Here is a 19,030-nt window from a genome sequence, read left to right as displayed (position 1 = left end):
GAATAATAATTGTTACAAATTGATAGGCTCTTCTAAAATGTAAATGGGAATGCAGAGGGCTAAGCATAAATATAGTAGGAAAAGAACAAACTGGAAGAATTACACTTCCAAATATCTAGAGTTACTAAAAACTATAGTAATTAAGACAGTAAAGTATTGGTACAAGGGCAGAAAATTAGACCAATGGAACAGAGAGTCTAGAAACAGACACAAGCATATAGAGTTAGCTGATTTATGATAAAGGTTACATTGCATCAAAGAAGGGGAAAGGATGGTATTTTTCTCTTTATCTTAATATTTATTTATTTATTTATTTTGGCTGTACTGGGTCTTAGTTGCAGCACGCAGGATCTTTTAGTTGCAGCCTGCAGACTTCTTAGTTGCAGCATGCATGCAGGATCTAGTTCCCTGACCAGGGATCGAACCTGGGCCCCAGCACTGGGAGCTTGGAGTCTTACCCACTGGACCACCAGATATGGTATTTTCAATGAAAGTTGCTGGGTCAATGGGATATTCGTTTGGGAACAAAAAAATGTATCTTTACTCCTTGCGTCACAGCATATATAAAAATTGACTTCAAATATACTGTATATCTAAATGTGAGAATTAAAGTTTTTAGAAGAAAACACAGGAAAATATCTTCGTTATCTTGGGGAGGCACAATTTCTTAAACTAGACACCAAAAAAAAAAAAAGTCTAACCATTAAGGTAAAAGGTGATAAATGGAACTACAAGAACTACATTGAAATTAAGAACTTCTCTCGATCAAAAGTCATCACGATTAAGGGTGAAAAGGCAATCCACAGAATAAGATATTTACAGTACATTTTTCAAAAAGGATTTGTATCCTTACTACATAAACTCTTACAAGGCAATTAGAAAAAGGCAGATGGCCAGAAAAGAAAAATAGGCAAAGGATTTGGGCCCATGACTCACTAAAGAGGATATTTAAACGTTAAATGATAATAAACATCTGAGATGTTCAACTTCTTTAGTCATCAGAGAAATGCAAATTAAAACCATAGTATGATACTACTACACACCCACAAGAACAGCTTAGATGAAAAAGATACACAAACCAAGTGTTGACAAAAATGTGTAGCAACTAGAACTCTAACTCACAACTGATAGAAGTATGAGTTGGTACAATCGCTTTGGAAAAAATTCTGCCGTAGATGCTAGTTATCTACTGCAGTGTCTACTGAAACAGAACATATGTATATGACCCAGCAACTCTGCTCTTAGGTATATACTTCACAGAATTGTGTGCATATGTTTACCAAATTAATAAATAAATAACAAGAATGTTCATAGCAGCACTATTCATGAAAGCCGAAAACTGGAAACAACCCAAATATCCATAAACAGTAGGATAGATAAATAACTGGTGGTAAATTCAGACAATGGAATACCGTGAGAATTAATGAATGATTGCAATATGCAATAACATGGATGAATCTTACATTTGTAATACCGAGTGAAAGGAGACAGACACAAAAGAGAAAGGGAAAAAAGAGAAATAATCTTCCTACTTTGGTAGAAATCTTTCCATTTTGATTCCATTTATACAAAGTTCAAAGAACAAGTGTTAGAAATCAGCACAGTAATTATCCATTGGGGCAATTACTGGAAGGGAGCATGAGAGGGCGTCTGGGATGCTGGTTATTTCCTGCTTGTTGATCTGGGTGCTGGCTACACTGGTGTGCTTGTTTTGTGAAAATTCTTCATGCAGTACACTATACTTTGTATCATTTTGATGTGTATGTTGTACCAGAAAGAAAAGTTTGCTTAAAATAATGAAAATCGTTGCATAAAATAAGCTGGAAATATTTGGGTAAAATTACAAGATTGAATGGAGGGCTTCCCTGGTGGCGCAGTGGTTGAGAGTCCGCCTGCCGGTGCGGGGGACACAGGTTCGTGCCCCGGTCCAGGAAGATCCCACATGCCGCAGAGCGGCTGGGCCCGTGAGCCATGGCTGCTGAGCCTGTGCATCCGGAGCCTGTGCTCCGCAACGGGAGAGGCCACAACAGTGAGAGGCCCGCGTACCGCAAAAAAAAAAAAAAAAAAAAAAAAGATTGAATGGAGATATTTGTGGGTAACATTGTTTATTGCATGAATAAGTCTTTTCAAAAAGAAATTACACAGAAATGGAAGTAGAGCTATGAAGAATACATCAAAATGATGACTAATAAAGAGTACTGACACACTGCACAGCACATGAAACCATCAACAAAATGAAAAGACAACCTACTGAATGGGAGAATATATTTGTAAATGATATGACCGATAAGCAGTTATTATTTGAAATATATAAACAGCTCATACAACTCAATATCAAACAAACAACCCAATCAAAAAATAGGCAGAAGAACTGAATAGACATTTTTCTAAAGAAGACATACAGATAGCCAACAGGCACATGGAAAGATGCTCAACATCGTTAAGTCATCAGAAAATTGCAAATCAGAACCACAATGAGATGTCACCTCACACCTGTCAGAATGGCTATCATCAAAAAGACCACAAATAACAAATGTTGGTGAAGATGTGGAGAAAAGAGAACCCTCTTACACTACTGGTGGGAATGCAAATTGGTGCAGCCACTGTGGAAAGCATTATGGAGGCTACTCAAAAAACCAAAATTAGAACTACCATATGATTCAGCAATCCCACTGCTGAATAATTTGAAAAGATAACATGCACCCCAGTGTTCACAGCAGCATTATTTATAATAGCCAAGATGTGGAAGCAACCTGTCCATCAATAGATGAATGGATAAAGATGTGGTATGTGTGTATACACACACACACACACACACACACACACACACATATAAAATGGAGTACTACTCAGCCATAGAGAAGAATGACATTTTGCCATTTGCAACAATATGGATGGACCTGTTGGGTATTATGCTTAGTGAAATAAGTCAGAGAAACACAAAAACTGTATGTTATCACTTATATGTGGAATATAAAAATATAACAAAACAAATATAACAAAACAGAAACAGACTCACAGATACAGAGAACAAACTAGTGGTTACCAGTAGGGAAAGGGGAGGGGGGAGGGGCAAGATGGGGGCAGGGATTTAAGAGGTACAAACTACTATGCATAAAATAAATAAGTGGACTTCCCTGGTGGCGCAGTGGTCAAGAATCCTCCTGCCAATGCAGGGGACACAGGTTCGAGCCCTGGTCTGGGAAGATCCCAAGTGCTGCGGAGAAACTAAGCCCCTATACCACAATTACTGAGCCTGTGCTTTAGAGCCCACGAGCCACAACTGCTGAGCCCACGTGCCACAACTACTGAAGCCCACATGCCTAGAGCCCATGCTCCACAACTACAGAAAGCCTGTGTGCAGCAACAAAGACCCAATGCAGCCAAAAATAGATAAATAAATAAGAAAGAAAGAAAGGTATCATTATAAAAAAAGTAATAAATAAAGTAAAATAAGTAAGCTACAAGGATATATTGTACAGCACAGGGAATATAACCAATATTTTATAATAACTTTAAATGGAGTATAATCTATAGAAATTTTGAATCACTATATGATATACATGAAACTAATATAATACTGTAAATCAACTATACCCCAATTAAAAAAAAAAAAGTACTGGAACACTTAAATTTAGCCTTTTTTTTTTAATTTAATAGTTTGTTCGGAAGCGACACATCAGAATAGCTTAAAAGGCAACATTACTTTTCATAAAAAATATGTGCAAATATTTCCAAGTATACATGATTTAATTTTTTTCACTTTTCATATACAATAGTGGAATTTTATCCTCAAGGTTAAAAACATAACAAAAGCTTTAATTTCAAGTAAAATTTCCATTGACAATATAGAATTAAAAGTCTGTTTACTATTCACAAAATGCATGAAAGAGAAAGTATTACTAGAGTGTGCTCGGGAAACAAGTCAAAGACTGTGGTCTTATACAGCCACAAATGGACCCAAGATTTTACAAAACTCTAGCCTTTAAAATGTAACTTTGATATTTCCTTCCACTAATTAAAAAAAAGAAAAGAGCAGTGCGTATTTCCTCTATTGAACAGAGGTATTCATCCATTTTCTGCAAGACTATTATATTCACTCTTTAGAGATATGATTTGTTGCCATTATAGGCAGGTATTACTATAAAAATGAGATAACATTATAATCCTGGTTATGCTGTACCAAACATGGGGAGAAATCTGTTCCACATCTGTTAAAGACAGTATAACCCATGAGCATAAAAGACTGCAGCTCACTGAAATTCTGCAACTCACTGCAGACTCACTGAAATTCTGGTATGTAGTATGGGGATGGAGGGAGGAAAATAATGCTTTTAGTCAACCAATTTGATATGATCACTAATGATATTCCTGCAGAAGTAGATAGAGACTTTATTTCTGATAGTATTTAAGAAGAAAAACAGAGATAAGACATGCTGCCTTTAGACAGCCAAACACATTTGGGAATTTCACACATCTGTGCCAAAGGTGCAATATCATTCTCTGTCAACTTAAGACATTGCCTCAGTTGAGGACCTGAGTATTTTTCTCTAGAAGTACAACTTCATTCACTCCAGCGTGAAATACATGGGACTAGTCCACAGGACCAAAGCCTAAATATTATATACAATGCCTAGAAAATTGTTGGCACTCAGAAAAGGTTAAGTAAAAAATATTTGGGGGCTTAACACATGGATTTTTAAAAGCATATACTTTCAATGTGTGTATTCCAAACCAACTTTTTTCCTTTGATATTGAGTTCATTTAGAATGTTTTGTCTCAATCAGTATATATATGTATATATATACATATATATATAAGCAGTTCACTTTTTAGATGTTTTTTGGAAGGTATTTAGAATTCAGTTAAAGATCATTTCACATAATGCTAAATTTTTAAAGAAAAACATAAACTTGTTTTAATCACCATGGTCTTATAAACAAAATTGATTTTTGTTCAAAATAACACAAATTTTATGTTAGATTTTAAATAGACCATACTTAAATATACTCTACACAATGACCATTTCTATAAACTAAGATAAATTAAAACTGCATTTTTCAACTAAAGATAGTGCCATATGTTTTACTAGATCTTATTTCTGATCCTTGATTATTATATCAAAAAGTGATTTCTATAAACCACAGTAATCTTATCACTTCACTTCTCTGAGTCAGTGTTTCTAAAATGTATCAGCCCAATTCTATAGCTTTTAAGTGAACCATTTCCTTTATTCTGAATTCTGGTTACATATCTGGTCACATATAGTAATACTACATTACTAAGTACTAACCAAATTTGCATTCTTAAAACCTTTTTTTGATGCATTTACCAAAGGGAGTTTTTAAAGGCATTTAATGTTAAGTACATTAATAATTATATTTCAACTTTTACTCACTGTGATCAGTTTAGCTCATGGGTATCAAGGTCAGTCAGAAATAGATTTTTCTATAGGATAAACATTCCTGCCTCACCTGCCTGCCCACAGAGGCTGTGTTGGGTGACACTTGCCCCAGCTGCACAGAGGTACACGTGTACCTACATGAATATTGTCAGCAGATCTGTCGTGGAGAACAGCAGCATAATATCCTCAGATCCTGGACATTGCTAAATTTTTTTCTTCACCATTTTGCACATTTTAGAAGTAAGCTACTCATTTTATAAATAAAGCCTAGAAACAATCTTAGTGCTTTTCTTTCAGTGGTTAAGAGGTTAAAAGAAAAATCAAAGATTTAAAAAAATCTAATGGAAAAGAATGAGTGTTTCAAGTTTGAAGAAAATAGTCAATGCAGAAAATACTTGCATAGAATTACGTGGTGGGTAAAATTTGCCTTGCAGTCCTTGCTTAGAGCGACCTCCTGATCCCAGTTTCAGGAAGCAAGTCTTCGCATAGCCTGTGGAGGCAAAGGGGAAACAGTGTTGATGCAACTGAATTCTCCTTAAGTCTACCTTAACTTTTTTGCAAATATGTTTGTGTAGTGTTGGTTGCTTACATTTACTTAGGTGTATAGCATCACAATAAAAGTAGAGTAAAAACTTAATTTTGTACCTCATCATACTTTAATTGGATGTATTTTAAAAACAATGATTACTATTTCTTGAGTACTTACTATGTACAAGACACTGTTTTATTCCTGCACATGTACCCGTTAATGGTCGCAACTCTGTGAGGTATTATTATTTCTATTTTACAGGAAGAAACTAAAATGAAGACAGGATAAGTAAATTGCCCTAAGCTACCCAGCTGGTAAGTTGCAGAATCAGGGCCAGCACTCAAGTCTGTTTGTTCTAAAGCCCAGGCCCTGAAAACCACTCTAACTCTTTCCCTATCTACAGGAACCCTACCTGAATGATGCTTTTATGTGACATCAAAAATACTTCTAGGGCTTCCCTGGTGGTGCAGTGGTTGAGAGTCCACCTGCTGATGCAGGGGACACGGGTTCGTGCCCCGGTCCAGGAAGATCCCACATGACGCGGAGTGGCTGGGCCCGTGCGCCATGGCCGCTGAGCCTGCGCGTCCGGAGCCTGTGCTCCGCAACGGGAGAGGCCACAACAGTGAGAGGCCCGCGTACCGCAAAAAACAAAAACAAAAACAAAAAAAAACCTTCTATATAGTGTGGCAACTTCTTAAGTTCCAGTTTTGATATATGAGTTTTCACTCAACTCAGTTGGCCCTACATCCATAGTCATAAACTACTAAAGCTGGAAGGACTTCACAGCTCAGTAATGAAATTCCTGGCCTCACCAAGCTGATGGGCTAAAATGTGGAACCCCTGATTTTCACTCTACTTAGTGTATTTCTTCCACAAAAATCTTCTCTGCCTGTCATCCTCACTGCCTGATTTTATCATTGGGGTTTGAGTGTTATTCTTTTCAACATTTTTATCAGGACCTGGAATACAGCAAACAAGTCCTGCTTATCCAGATTTGCATATGGCGCCCAGTGGGGTTACATAGTTAATATGCTGGATGATAGATTTACTATTCAAAACAATGTCAATAAACTGGAACCAGGAAGCTGTAACCTAGCAGAAGAATGTGTAGTTCTGCATTAGGGCCAAAACCAATTATATAAATATAAATGAGGAGCCCAGCTAGACTACAGTTCATGTGAAAATGCCCAAGTCTTTAGTTGACCCCTGCTCAGTAAAAGCAAAGATTTTGATGTAGCTATTATGAAAATAAACCCATTCTTAAGTTGCAGTAATGTAAATATCTTGATGAAATCAAGGTAGGTCATAGTTGACCCCATCTGGGGTTTTATGTCCCCTTCTTGACCAGGGAAGGATTAACAAATTTCATGTCTATGAGGAAGAGTAAAGGGAACTGGAGGAGTCTCTCCCAGGATAGAGCCTGTTGGAAACATGAAAGCTGCTCTCAAATATTTAAGGACTGTGCAGAGAAGGCAACCAAAAGGACTTCAGTCCACTGGATGATTATTAGAGAAAGGGTGTATCCAGTTTGTAAGCACAGCTAACACTTGGAGACTTCAACTATGTAGCAAACTCCCTTTGCTGCTAGTTGGCAATGTCTAGAAATGTTCACATGAAAGCTGAGGCAACATCCTTAAGGATGGGGTAGGAGAGATTTCTGCATGGCCGAGAATGTGGGGCTAACTGATTTCTAGACATCTTTCAACTTTAAAATTCTTTGATCTTCTTTTGTTGGTTCAATTTTACTGAGTGATGGAGCCACAAAGTTCGGTCAGATACTGTAAGTTTCAGTCAAGTTTCCTAGAAGAGTCTGATGCCCCAATGGCAACAGAAATACACAGAATCAGTCTCTTTTTTAAGCTGTCATCAGTCAGATGAAGAAAAGTCATGAGGTTCCTACTGCTCACATTCTATTTCTGAAGCTTATGAAACTCCTGGTTTAAAAATTTCCTCCATTCACCTTTCTCCTATCTCACTGGCCTTGGGTCTCTGGAAAAGAAGGTATGTGGAGGCTTAGGTATAAAATCAGGACCAATGTGTTGTCCGCTTCCAGTTGCTGATCACGCCTGTATGCCTGGGACAAAAGGTCCCCTCAGGTACTATGTCTTCAAGGGAGAACCCTTGTTTCCCATTTTCCCCTTTCTATCAAGCCATCCTCTTGGTACTTCTAAAAAATTCTTTTCTCTGAATAGTTTTTATCAAATAGTTTTAATTCTACAAGTATCATTCTATTTAATCCAAATTATTTTCTTGGAATGAACATAATGATCATACCTCATCTTGGACATCAAGTCCTTCTTCAATCAGCTCTGCTTCCATTAATTCAAGAGGATCTTTACAGTCTTGGATGAGGGTGATCTTGACAAAGAGAACACGGAGAATATTTATTGGAGGTGTAATAGCATTAACCCACCTGATACTTCACTGAAAACGATTTGAAGCTTTGCTGGTGCCTCTCATTTATAATCTACATACTTCAAAATCCTTTTCCACTTTCTTGTCCTTTTATATTTCCCACTTAGAATTCTCCCTATACCATTTTTTTCCCATTCAAGTGTGAACTAGTATAGTTCTCCACTGTCTAACCTCCTTTGCAGCTTTCTTCCCCAACCTCTGAAGTGTATGCCTCTTAACAAGTCGCCCTGTCTGCCTAAATGATTCAGCAGTCAATGGGAGTTTTCTTTCAATGGCCAAGCGAAGTGCACTGGGTATAGCATTGAGCATGCAATGAATGCCCAGTGAAGGGCTCCTGAGTGATGGCCATAAACAGTCTCAAGTTGAATTGGATGGGAATTAATGTTATTGGAGATGGAAACCAACATCTATGAACCAAGTAGTTGTTCAGGAAAGTTCTGCTTTTTAGCCGTAGTATGTAATTTAATCTTCCACACAGAGGAAACCAGTAACAATCTGGACTTTGTCGTATGCATAAAGGGTATTCCCAAAGCCACTCTAAATGTGTATCAAGGCAAGAGTGACATTTCAGAGGGCTTTTTAGCTACTTTTAATCTCACAAATAAATAACGCAGTTCTTGTTATATGATCTTGCTTTGTTGTTACTTGTGGGTTAGGATCTTTAAGTTAGATTTTTTTAAAAAAGGTTTATGAGTTTTCAAAGCTGAGCATCTTGCATGTAGCGCCTTTTTTTTTTGTATTTAAGATCCACATCTTGGTATTTAGGACTAGTATATTCTCTAGCAGCATTCAGCAGAACAATCTTTCCACTAACAATAGATAAAAAGCATAATGTATTATTGTTTTCCAAATTAGTTTCACTTATATTAACTTCCAATCTACAGTAAGAATCTGCTTATCCCACTCTTAGAAAAAAGGGAAAGCAATTTAAAATATAGTTGTCGGGCTTCCCTGGTGGTGCAGTGGTTGAGAGTCCGCCTGCCGATGCAGGGGACACGGGTTCGTGCCCCGGTCTGGGAGGATCCCACATGCCGCGGAGCGGCTGGGCCCGTGAGCCATGGCCGCTGAGCCTGCGCGTCCGGAGCCTGTGCTCCGCAATGGGAGAGGCCACAGCAGTGAGAGGCCTGCGTACCGCAACAAAAATAAATAAATAAAAAAAATAAAATATAGTTGTCTGTGTCACCAGAATAATTATTATTGCTGTTATTTTTATAGGCATTTGTTTTAGTTTCCCAAATTCACAGGGAGAAGGTCCATGAGAGATGAGGTTCTTGTACCAGGCAGTAGGCCAAGCCCAATGACCCATATCAGAATGCTCAACTCTCCTGGGTATTTTACAGGAGAAATGACAAAATAAGGAGGCCTGTGGAAAATCGGGGTCTATCCTGTTTTGTGAGGAATAAACTCTGGGCTGATTCATGGCTTTCTTTTTTTTTTTTCTTTTCTTTTTCAAAAATCACTTACGACCTAACGGATCCTATTTAAAGACACTGCTAGGGAATTCCCTGGTGGTCCAGTGGTTAGGACTCCACACTTCCACTGCAGGGGCCACGGGTTTGATCCCTGGTCAGGGAACTAAGATCCTGCAAGCCGTGCAGTGCAGCCCAAAAAAAAAAAAAAATATATATATATATAGATAGATAGATAGATAGAGAGATACAGATATAGATAATCAAGAGTTTCCAGACTGCTGAGAATTTAAATGGCATTTAAAAAATTATTTATTTATTTTTGGCTGCATTGGGTCTTCCTTGCTGCGCACGGGCTTTCTCTAGTTGCAGCAAATGTGGGCTACACTTCGTTGCGGTGGGCAGGCTTCTCATTGTGGTGGCTTCTCTTGTTGTGGAGCATGGGCTCTAGGCGGGTGAGTTTCAGTAGTTGTGGCACGCAGGCTCAGTAGTTGTGGCTCGCGGGCTTTAGAGCACAGGCTCAGTAGTTGTGGCTCATGGGCTTAGTTGCTCCGTGACATGTGGAATCTTCCCGGACCAGAGCTCGAACCCATGTCCCCTTCATTGGCAGGCGGATTCTTAACCACTATGCCACCAGGAAAGCCCTAAATTGCATTTTATACACAAATCACAGAAGATCAAAGATTCGGTGGCTATAATCTAAAAAGTCACTACGGCTAATGCCTACTTTTATTAGTAAACCCACACATTATAGAACTAATTGTACTAGCTAATACCAGGTGTTTTCCTATAAACTCTCACATTTAGTCTTCATATGTACCTAGCAAGGTAAATGTTTTTACTCCCATTTTACTAATGAGAAAACTAAGGCTCTGAAAAGTTAAGGAGATGCCTTAAAATCCCACCAGGCTGGGTTTCAAACCTAGATTTGTGGAATTTTTGCCATTTACAGAAATCCTGGTAGTTTAGGAAAGATACATATGTAGAAAGATTCACTGTTTACCGTTTCTAAAATGGAATCTTGAACCTCTTGGGATTTCACCTGGTTCTGGAGATGGAGGACAGCATCATGGACAGTCAAAAAGAATATGTCCTTTCTGATGTTATCATTAAAGAAACCACATTTCTCCAGCTTTTCTATCACATGATCTTCAAAAGAAAGAGATAATGTTTAGTTAGTCTCTAGGAAAAGCTATTTTTATAACATCAACCAGTTCTAAGTCTTTGTACCTCCTCCTTTTAATTCTTTTTTCTCATTTCCAAAATGTGATCCTGCTCTAGACAGAGTTTCTTTTCCAGTAGCACATGGAATGCTGATACCATAACTGGTTGTAGTAAATGGTGGTGTTTCCCAGCCACGTCCCTTTTTCCCGTCCTCCAGCTGCTATGAGTCTGGCTGGTGTTCACAGCTGTGCCCTTCTCTGGAGAACTTTCTTTGGCCAGTGGGAGCTGTCTCACCTGAGAAAGCCTGGGGGGTTACACCCCCTCCCTCGGGTGGCCTGCAGCCACGGACTGATTGATCAGGAGGTAAAAGGGCCGGCCAGCCCCCTTCCCCTCAAGGAAGGATAACCATCTGGTGCTTTTCTTGTTGTGTGTTCCCTGTGAAGTCAGACTAAGTAGATTCTGAAGCCATGTCTTTGTCTTCTCCCACTGCCCTATCCTGTCCCCCTCACTCCTTCATAAATTTTCCACTGTACTCTCTCAATAAATCACTTATGCAAGAATCCTTATCTCAGGCTCTGCTTCTAGAGAACTCAGCCTAAGCACTAGTATTTTCCTACACACGCTTGTACATAGACAGACACAGACTCATACCCTGGAAGTTCCTCTAGTTCTATGGGGTCTAAGTCATCTCTAGCTCTGCTCTCCCCATGACAGTTTTTCTTCATTGATCCTGCATTGCTGTCAGGACGTAGGTTTCCATGCATTACCAGCTCTGTGGCACAAACTGGAAGTAATTTTTCTAGGTTCAAAAAGGCCTTCAGAGTGATTATTTAATGGGTAGAGTTTCTGTTTGTGGCAATGAAATTTTTGAAAATAGATAGCTGTGATAAACTTTGGGGCACATGTATCTTTTTGAATTAGTGTTTTCGTTTTTTTCCAGATATATACCCAGGAGTAGAATTGTTGGATCCTATGGTACTTCTATTTTTAGTTTTTTGAGAAACCTGCATACTGTTTTCCACAGTGGCTGCACCAATTTACATTCCCACCAACAGTGTACAAGGGGGCCCTTTTCTCCACATCCTTACCAACATTTTTAATTGTAGACTTTTTAATGATAGAAATTCTGACAGATGTGAGGTGGTATCTCGTTGTTTTGATTTGCATTTCTCTAATAATTTGCAATGTTGAGCATCTTTTCATGTGCCTGTTAGCCATCTGTATGTCTTCTTTAGAAAAATGTCTGTTCAGATCTTTTGCCCACTTTTTTATTGGGTTGTTTGGTTTTTTGATATTGAGTTCTATGAGCTGTCTGTATTTTTTTTTCAAATCTTTTTTTTATTGAAGTATAGTTGATTTACAATGTTGTTTTAATTTCTGCTGTAAAGTGATTCAGTTATACATATATATACATTCTTTTTTTATATTCTTTTCCATTATGGTTTATCACAGAATATTGAATATAGTTCCCTGTGCTATATAGTAGGACCTTGTTGTTTATCCATTCTATATGTAATAGTTTGCATCTGCTAATCCCAAACTCCCAATCCCAAGCCTCCCTCCCCCACCCCCTCTCCCCCTTGGCAACCACAAGTCTGCTTTCTATGTCTGTGAGTCTGTTTCTGTTTTGTAGATAGGTTCATTTGTGTCATATTTTAGATTCTGCATATAAGTGATATTATATGGTATTTATCTTTCTCTTTCTGACTTACTTCAATTAGTATGATAATCTGTAAGTCTATCCGTGTTGCTGCAAATGGCATTATTTCATTCTTTTTCATGGCTGAGTAGTATTTCATTGAATATATGTACCACATCTTCTTTATCCATTCATCTGTAAATGGACATTTAGGTTGTTTCCATATCTTGGCTATTGTGAATAGTGTTGCTATGAACATAGGGGTGCATGTATTTTTTTGAATTATAGTTTTGTCCGGATATATGCCCAGGAGTGGGATTGCTGGGTCATATGGCAACTCTAGTTTTTTGAGGAACCTCCATACAGTTTTCCATAGTGGCTGCACCAACTTACATTCTCACCAACAGTGTAGGAGAGTTCCTTTTTTTCCACAGCCTCTCCAGCATTTGTTATTTGTAGCTTTCTGTATATTTTGGATATTAACCCCTTGTCAGTCACATCATTTGCAAATATTTTCTCCCATTTGGTAGGTTGCCTTTTCATTTTGTTGATGGTTTCCTTTGCTGTGCAAAAGCTTTTAAGGTTAATTAGGTCCTATTTTATTTACAATAGCATGGAAGAAACCCAAGTGCCCGTCAACAGATGATTAGATTAAGATGTGTCATACACATCAGTGTAAAGCAACTATAGTCCAATAAAAAAAAAAGAAGATGTGGCATATATGAAATGAAATATAACTCAGCCATAAAAAAGAATGAAATTCTGCCCTGCAGCAACATGAATGGACCTAGGGAATATTATATTTAGTGAAATAAGTCAGACAGAGAAAGACAAATGCTTTATGATATCACTTGTATGTGGAAACTTAAAAAAATGCAAATGAATGTATACACAAAACAGAAACAGACCCACAGATATAGAAAACAAACTTGTGGTTACCAAAAGGGAGGGGAAAGGGAGGAGGGACAAATTAGGGGTATGAAAGTAATAGATCAACCTATTTCATACAAGCTACTATGTGTAAAATAGATAAGCAACAAGGATATACTGTATAGCACAGGGAATTATAGCCATTATCTTGTAATAACCTGTTATGGAGTATAATCGGCAAAAATACTAAATCACTAGGCTATATACCTGAAACTAATAAAATGTTGTAAATTAACTAAACTTCAATTAAAAAAAGAAATTTTTGGGCTTCCCTGGTGGCGCAGTGGTTGAGAGTCCGCCTGCCAATGCAAGGGACACGGTTCGTACCCCAGTCTGGGAGGATCCCACATGCCACGGGGCGGCTGGACCCGTGAGCCATGGCTCCTGGGCCTGCACGTCCAGAGCCTGTGCTCCGCGATGGGAGAGGCCACAACAGTGAGAGGCCCGTGTACTGCCAAAAAAAAAAAAATAAGAAGAAGAAGAAAAAGAAAATTTTTTAAAACTCAAAAATTAACAACAGCAACAACAACAAAAAATGTGCAGTAAATGTAAAATACATGTTGGATCTCAAAGATGTGAACAGGCGCAAGCAGTGCAAAATATCTCAGTAATAAATTTTATACTGACCAAAAAAAAAACAAAGGAAAGAAAGAAAAGATAGTTGTGATGATTGCACAACATGGTGAATTACTTAATGCCACTGAATTGTACACTTGAATGTGACTAAAATGGCAAATTTTATGTTATACATCTTTTACCACAATTAAAATTGTTTTTGAAAAAAAGGCCTTTGGACATCATGTACTCACATTCCAAGGTAGGAGAAAGGGCTTAAGGGAAAGTCTTATAGATAGATATGTACGTATATGCATTTACCTTGAAGTGATGCAAAGTACACATTTACATCAATTCTTTGGAATTCTTTGACAATCTAAAAATTTAAAAAGGAGAATTTGTAACAATGAGTAACTTTATCTGCCCATAATTCAGTAGCATTCAATTACTTGCTCGGGAGAAACTTCCAACACTTTCACGGTGAATCAGGAGTTTGAAGCAAGTTCATTATTAGAAATTGGAAAACCATAGAGGTTTTCAACATACAGTGATGATGATTAGGATGAAAAGACCATATCTCAATAGTTGGCAACATCGAGCGCTCAACAGCACTGGATAGCACAGAAGTGCTCCATAAATACTTGTGGAAGGAAAGAAAGAAAGGAGTACAGGAAGCTTCCTAATGCAGCCTCTGCTGGTTGGAAAGAAGAGTATGAGTTTATATCTTTGAGTGGAAGCGATACGGGTGTGGATTTGTGGCCACCAGATGCCAAATGTAAAAACTGACCTCTGTAGTTTGACTGTAGCAGTGTCAATATTCTGATTGTGATTTTGTACTATAGTTTTGCAAGACGTTAGCACTGAAAGAAACTCGGTAAGGGATAGAGAGGATCTCTCTGTATTATTTCTTACAACTTCATGGGGATCTACAGTTATCTCAAAATGCAAAGTTTAAAAGAATCAAGACACAAGACCTATGGACAATAATAAAACAGAACTTGAAGTTTCTAGGGAAAAAAGATCAAGACCTCTATGCAAGTATAAAGTTTGGAGTTTTCAAAATTGTCATTATAGCATTTGAAAGCAACTATTTGTTAGGTGCAGAAAATATTCTGGCATTAAATATCTTGACTTTTCCTCAAAGTAATTCATTAAACCCTTTGGTCAACACAATCTACGGTGGATCTGAGCCAATGCCTAGAGTGAAATGCACAAAGAAGAACAAGAGTGTGTTCTCAAATGAGCTAATAACCAGGTCTGCTAAGAGACCTAGAATAGAACCTATCAGCATATTCTCGCACTCTTGTCAATCACTCTTCTACCTGACCTGCCTAGTACCCACACCCTGGAATAATTTCCTCCCCTTGCAGAGGTACCAAGAAGCCCCAGCTAAGCTAAACCTCAGTTGAGGGTAGTTTGATATTATTATACCTGATTGTTGCTCCCTTGAACCTGCCTACTTTTCTGCCAAATCCTCTTGATACCTACCTTCCTGAAGCTTCACCTAAACTTGACACTCCCAGTCAAGTTGACATCCAGTTAGTCTGCTTTGGAGGACTAATTGCAATTGTTATTTAAAAGATCACTTAAAAAAAAAAGATTACTTAATATTTGCCTTGCCCCTTAGACTGCTTAGTCCCATGAGGGTAGGGACTATGGCTATTCCACAATTAGTTTCTTGTGCCTGGCCAAGTGGTTGGTACACGTGTGGCACTGCACATCTATGTGTTAGAAGAATCATTGAAGTTGAGCTTGCATACCTGGTTTCTGATTGAATGCTTCTGTCCTGCATGCTCCTCAACTCTTTGACTTCCTAGATGCCTGACCTGCTTGCTGCTGATCTAACCTTGATAATGCCTGGCTTTTCCAGTCCTACAATGTTTCTCATTCTGCTGCTCTTCGCATAACAAATAAAAACATAATACTGAACACAAGATTTTGCCCATTTTTCTTTCTTTTCATATTCCATGTCATATATATTCTCAGAACAATAAAACATAATAAATGTTAATATTTGCTGACGTGTGACTATGTGCCAGACACTCTTCACTTTTCTCATTTAATCCTCATCACAACCCTATGAAGTAGGTACCATCATTATCCCCACATTACAGATGGAGAAACTGAGGTACAGACAGATTAAGCAACTTGCCCAAAGTCACACCACTAGTAAGTGGTAGAGCCAGGATTCAACCCCAGGTAGTCCAGCTCCGCGGGACTGTGCTTTAAAGTAATACACTCTATTGCAAAAGCATTCCCCTAGAAAAATTACAGAGCCTGTGCAATCAATCACCCTTTTGCAAGACCAGGAAATCCATATCATTTTACTATTGCCAAAGCTCCAAATATGTAATTCGAAACAACGGAACCTTACCACACGCAATGATCTCACTCCAACAACATCCAGGAAAGAGACAGCTCCACAGTCAAGCACGAGGCTATGGATCGGCACTTTAGGAACATTCACTTTGACTGGAAGCTCAGCGTTCCAATCCACTTGAATCTCTATTTCCTTGGTTGGAATATCAAATTCTTCCGGATTTTCGATGTCTTCATCAGGCTCAAAAGCATTATTCGATGAACCAGCATCACTTATAATGCCATTCTAAACAAAGAAAACACTGCCAACTCAATTACTAATGATTTGGGATGTCTTTCAACAATTAATCTAAAATGACTTAAAAGTTCTACAAACTGCTTCTTGGTAAGCAAAATATCAAGAGGATGAACTCTTAGGGAATAAGGTTTACCTCAGCCCAAATTCTGATGTTCTCTAGGAAGAAAAATGGAAGAACAGTGGAGAAAGGAAATGCTTGATTTCTGGAAGATTGTAGAACGTAGCCAAGAGAAACATTGACAAGAGAGTTTGAATAAAAGGTAACTACTGTAGCTCTAAAAGTTTATGAACTTACGACTGCCTTCTGTTGTGAGTAATTTTCTGGCATTGAATTAGCACTTGTTTTGTTCCTTTCAGTAAAAATAAGGTTTATTTCATGATAGAAAAATAAAAATCTCACCCTTTGTTTCCCAGTAGCCCTGCTGATTTCATTTTATTCTCTCCCCTTCCCTCTCTCCTAAAAGAACAACTCAGCTGTTCTCCATTATACATATGTCATCTGCTTGTACACATCTGGGTACCAAAGAGGGTATACTTAATTTTAGACAGTCTAATTGCTTTTATTTCATCTGAGAAATGAGAGAATTTCAGAGGCAAAAGAATGATGTTGCCTCACCTTTGTTGCTCTTAATTGCCCTTTTTTGATGAGTTTCTGTATTTTCCTCAGTGCTTTCAACCTCTTATTATACACTCTAATGGCATCAAATCCAACCTTTGGAAAAAAATGTCAAGTTAGTTAAAACATCTGGTTCCTGATGCTCATTAATGGCAATTTTTATCTGGAAAGGCTATTTCTCAAGTGGTATTATTTGCTGATGTACCCTGCCAGAAAAGAAATTCTGAGGCCCGATGGAGGTCTCCACTACCGGGCCACCCTAACCCACCCACCCAGAGACTCAGGGAAGGCAATAGCACATTGAAGACTCCAAGACAAAAAAAAAAAAAAAAAAAAAAAAAAGCAAAAAATAACCTTTTTAACTTTAAGCCTGTGTTTTCCAAATTTGCTTGACATGACAAAGTCCTTGTTGTTGCAAAGTCTATGAACATTCCTTTGAACTTCAGGAAAACACTGATCTAGAGGTAAACTCCAACTTTGAAGCATAGCATGGAATTCAAGACCAGAATTTCCTGCTTATCTATTCTGCTTATACTTTTTACCCTTTATTCCAACTGCCCTCCTCCGCCACCCCCTGCCCAATACACATTCCCACATTTTCCTCTCAGCTCATGTAGTTCCCAAACACCTGCCATAATCTCCTTCCTTCTGCCCAACCGCCACGCAAAGCCTGATCAGTCCACCTAACTCGGATGACTCCCTTCCATGAAATCTTAACACTTACTGTCTATACTACTTACTTGGAACTTACTCAAAGTCTGCCTGGAGACATCTCTAGTGGTTTTGTCCCGCATAGTTATTGCTACCTGAATTTTAACATATGTGTTATTATCGTTTGTTCCTATTCCCAAATAGATTGAAAGTTATTTGAGGGCAAGGATGTTATAATTCTTAATGCCCTGTACAAAGGGAACAGGGTATAGGACCTTATGCCCACGTTTGAGCCCCTTAAATACCTGTAGAATGAATGAAGTCTCAAAGGAAGTTAGAAACTAGATTTCTAGGGATAAAATACTTACTGTGGACTTGATACATTTTTTTAAACCATCAACATTGCCGTAAAAAATAGGACTAGAAAATCTCAGAATCTTCACTCCTTCAGGTTCTTCAATCTAGCATTAAAAAAAAGATTTTTTTTTCTGAGGTTAAATCATTTCATGCCTTAAATACTCAGTTAAGTTTTTGGCTATTCAGCTAGGAGCTGACTGACAATTGCTCAGAGAAGCTGGGCAGCAGTCCTCAACTTTCCTCTAACAGGAGTTTGTTCTTTATCTAGTTCCTTTGGGTGTAAAGTTAGATTGTTTATTTGAGATTTTTCTTGTTTCCTGTTGTAGGCCTGAATTGCTATGAACTTCCCTCTTAGAACTTCTTTTGCTGCATCCCACAGATTTTGGAATGTTGTATTTCCATTTTCACTTGTCTTAAGGTAATTGTTTATTTCCCCTTTGATTTCTTCATTGACCCATTGTTTGTTCATAGCATGTTGTTTAATCTCTATGTATTTGTCATTTTTTTCAGTTTTCTTCTTGTAATTGATTTCTAGTTTAACATCAGAGTGGTCAGAAAAGATGTTTACTATGATTTCAATGTTCTTAAATGGGTTGGACTTGTTTTGTGACCTAGCCTAACATATTATCTATCCTGGAGAATGTTTCATGTGCACGTGGGAAGAATGTGTATTCTGCTGCTTTTGGATGGAATTTTTATACTTTAAGTTTAAAGAAATCCCTTTAACATTTTTGTAAAGCCGGT

General features: G+C 38.0%; 1 protein-coding gene across 1 annotated transcript in view; it reads right to left on the bottom strand.

Moving 5' to 3' along the window:
* Positions 1–3,669: 3,669 nt before the first annotated feature.
* Positions 3,670–19,030, bottom strand: part of SLC26A4 (solute carrier family 26 member 4) — a 51,850-nt gene continuing 36,489 nt past the window's right edge. Inside the window, exons 15-21 of the mRNA XM_060304814.1 lie at positions 18,298–18,390; positions 17,279–17,374; positions 16,420–16,650; positions 14,367–14,421; positions 10,761–10,906; positions 8,208–8,291; positions 3,670–5,894 (exon numbers count right to left, since the gene is read on the bottom strand). Coding sequence (XP_060160797.1) covers positions 5,871–5,894; positions 8,208–8,291; positions 10,761–10,906; positions 14,367–14,421; positions 16,420–16,650; positions 17,279–17,374; positions 18,298–18,390 — 729 coding nt within the window. The 3' untranslated portion in view covers positions 3,670–5,870. The remainder of the gene's footprint in view (positions 5,895–8,207; positions 8,292–10,760; positions 10,907–14,366; positions 14,422–16,419; positions 16,651–17,278; positions 17,375–18,297; positions 18,391–19,030) is intronic.

This window comes from Globicephala melas, chromosome 9 (genome assembly GCF_963455315.2).
Source record: "Globicephala melas chromosome 9, mGloMel1.2, whole genome shotgun sequence".
NCBI lineage: Eukaryota > Metazoa > Chordata > Mammalia > Artiodactyla > Delphinidae > Globicephala > Globicephala melas.
The sequence above is the reverse complement of the archived record's forward strand: the minus strand, read 5'-3'. Positions and strand labels throughout refer to the sequence as shown.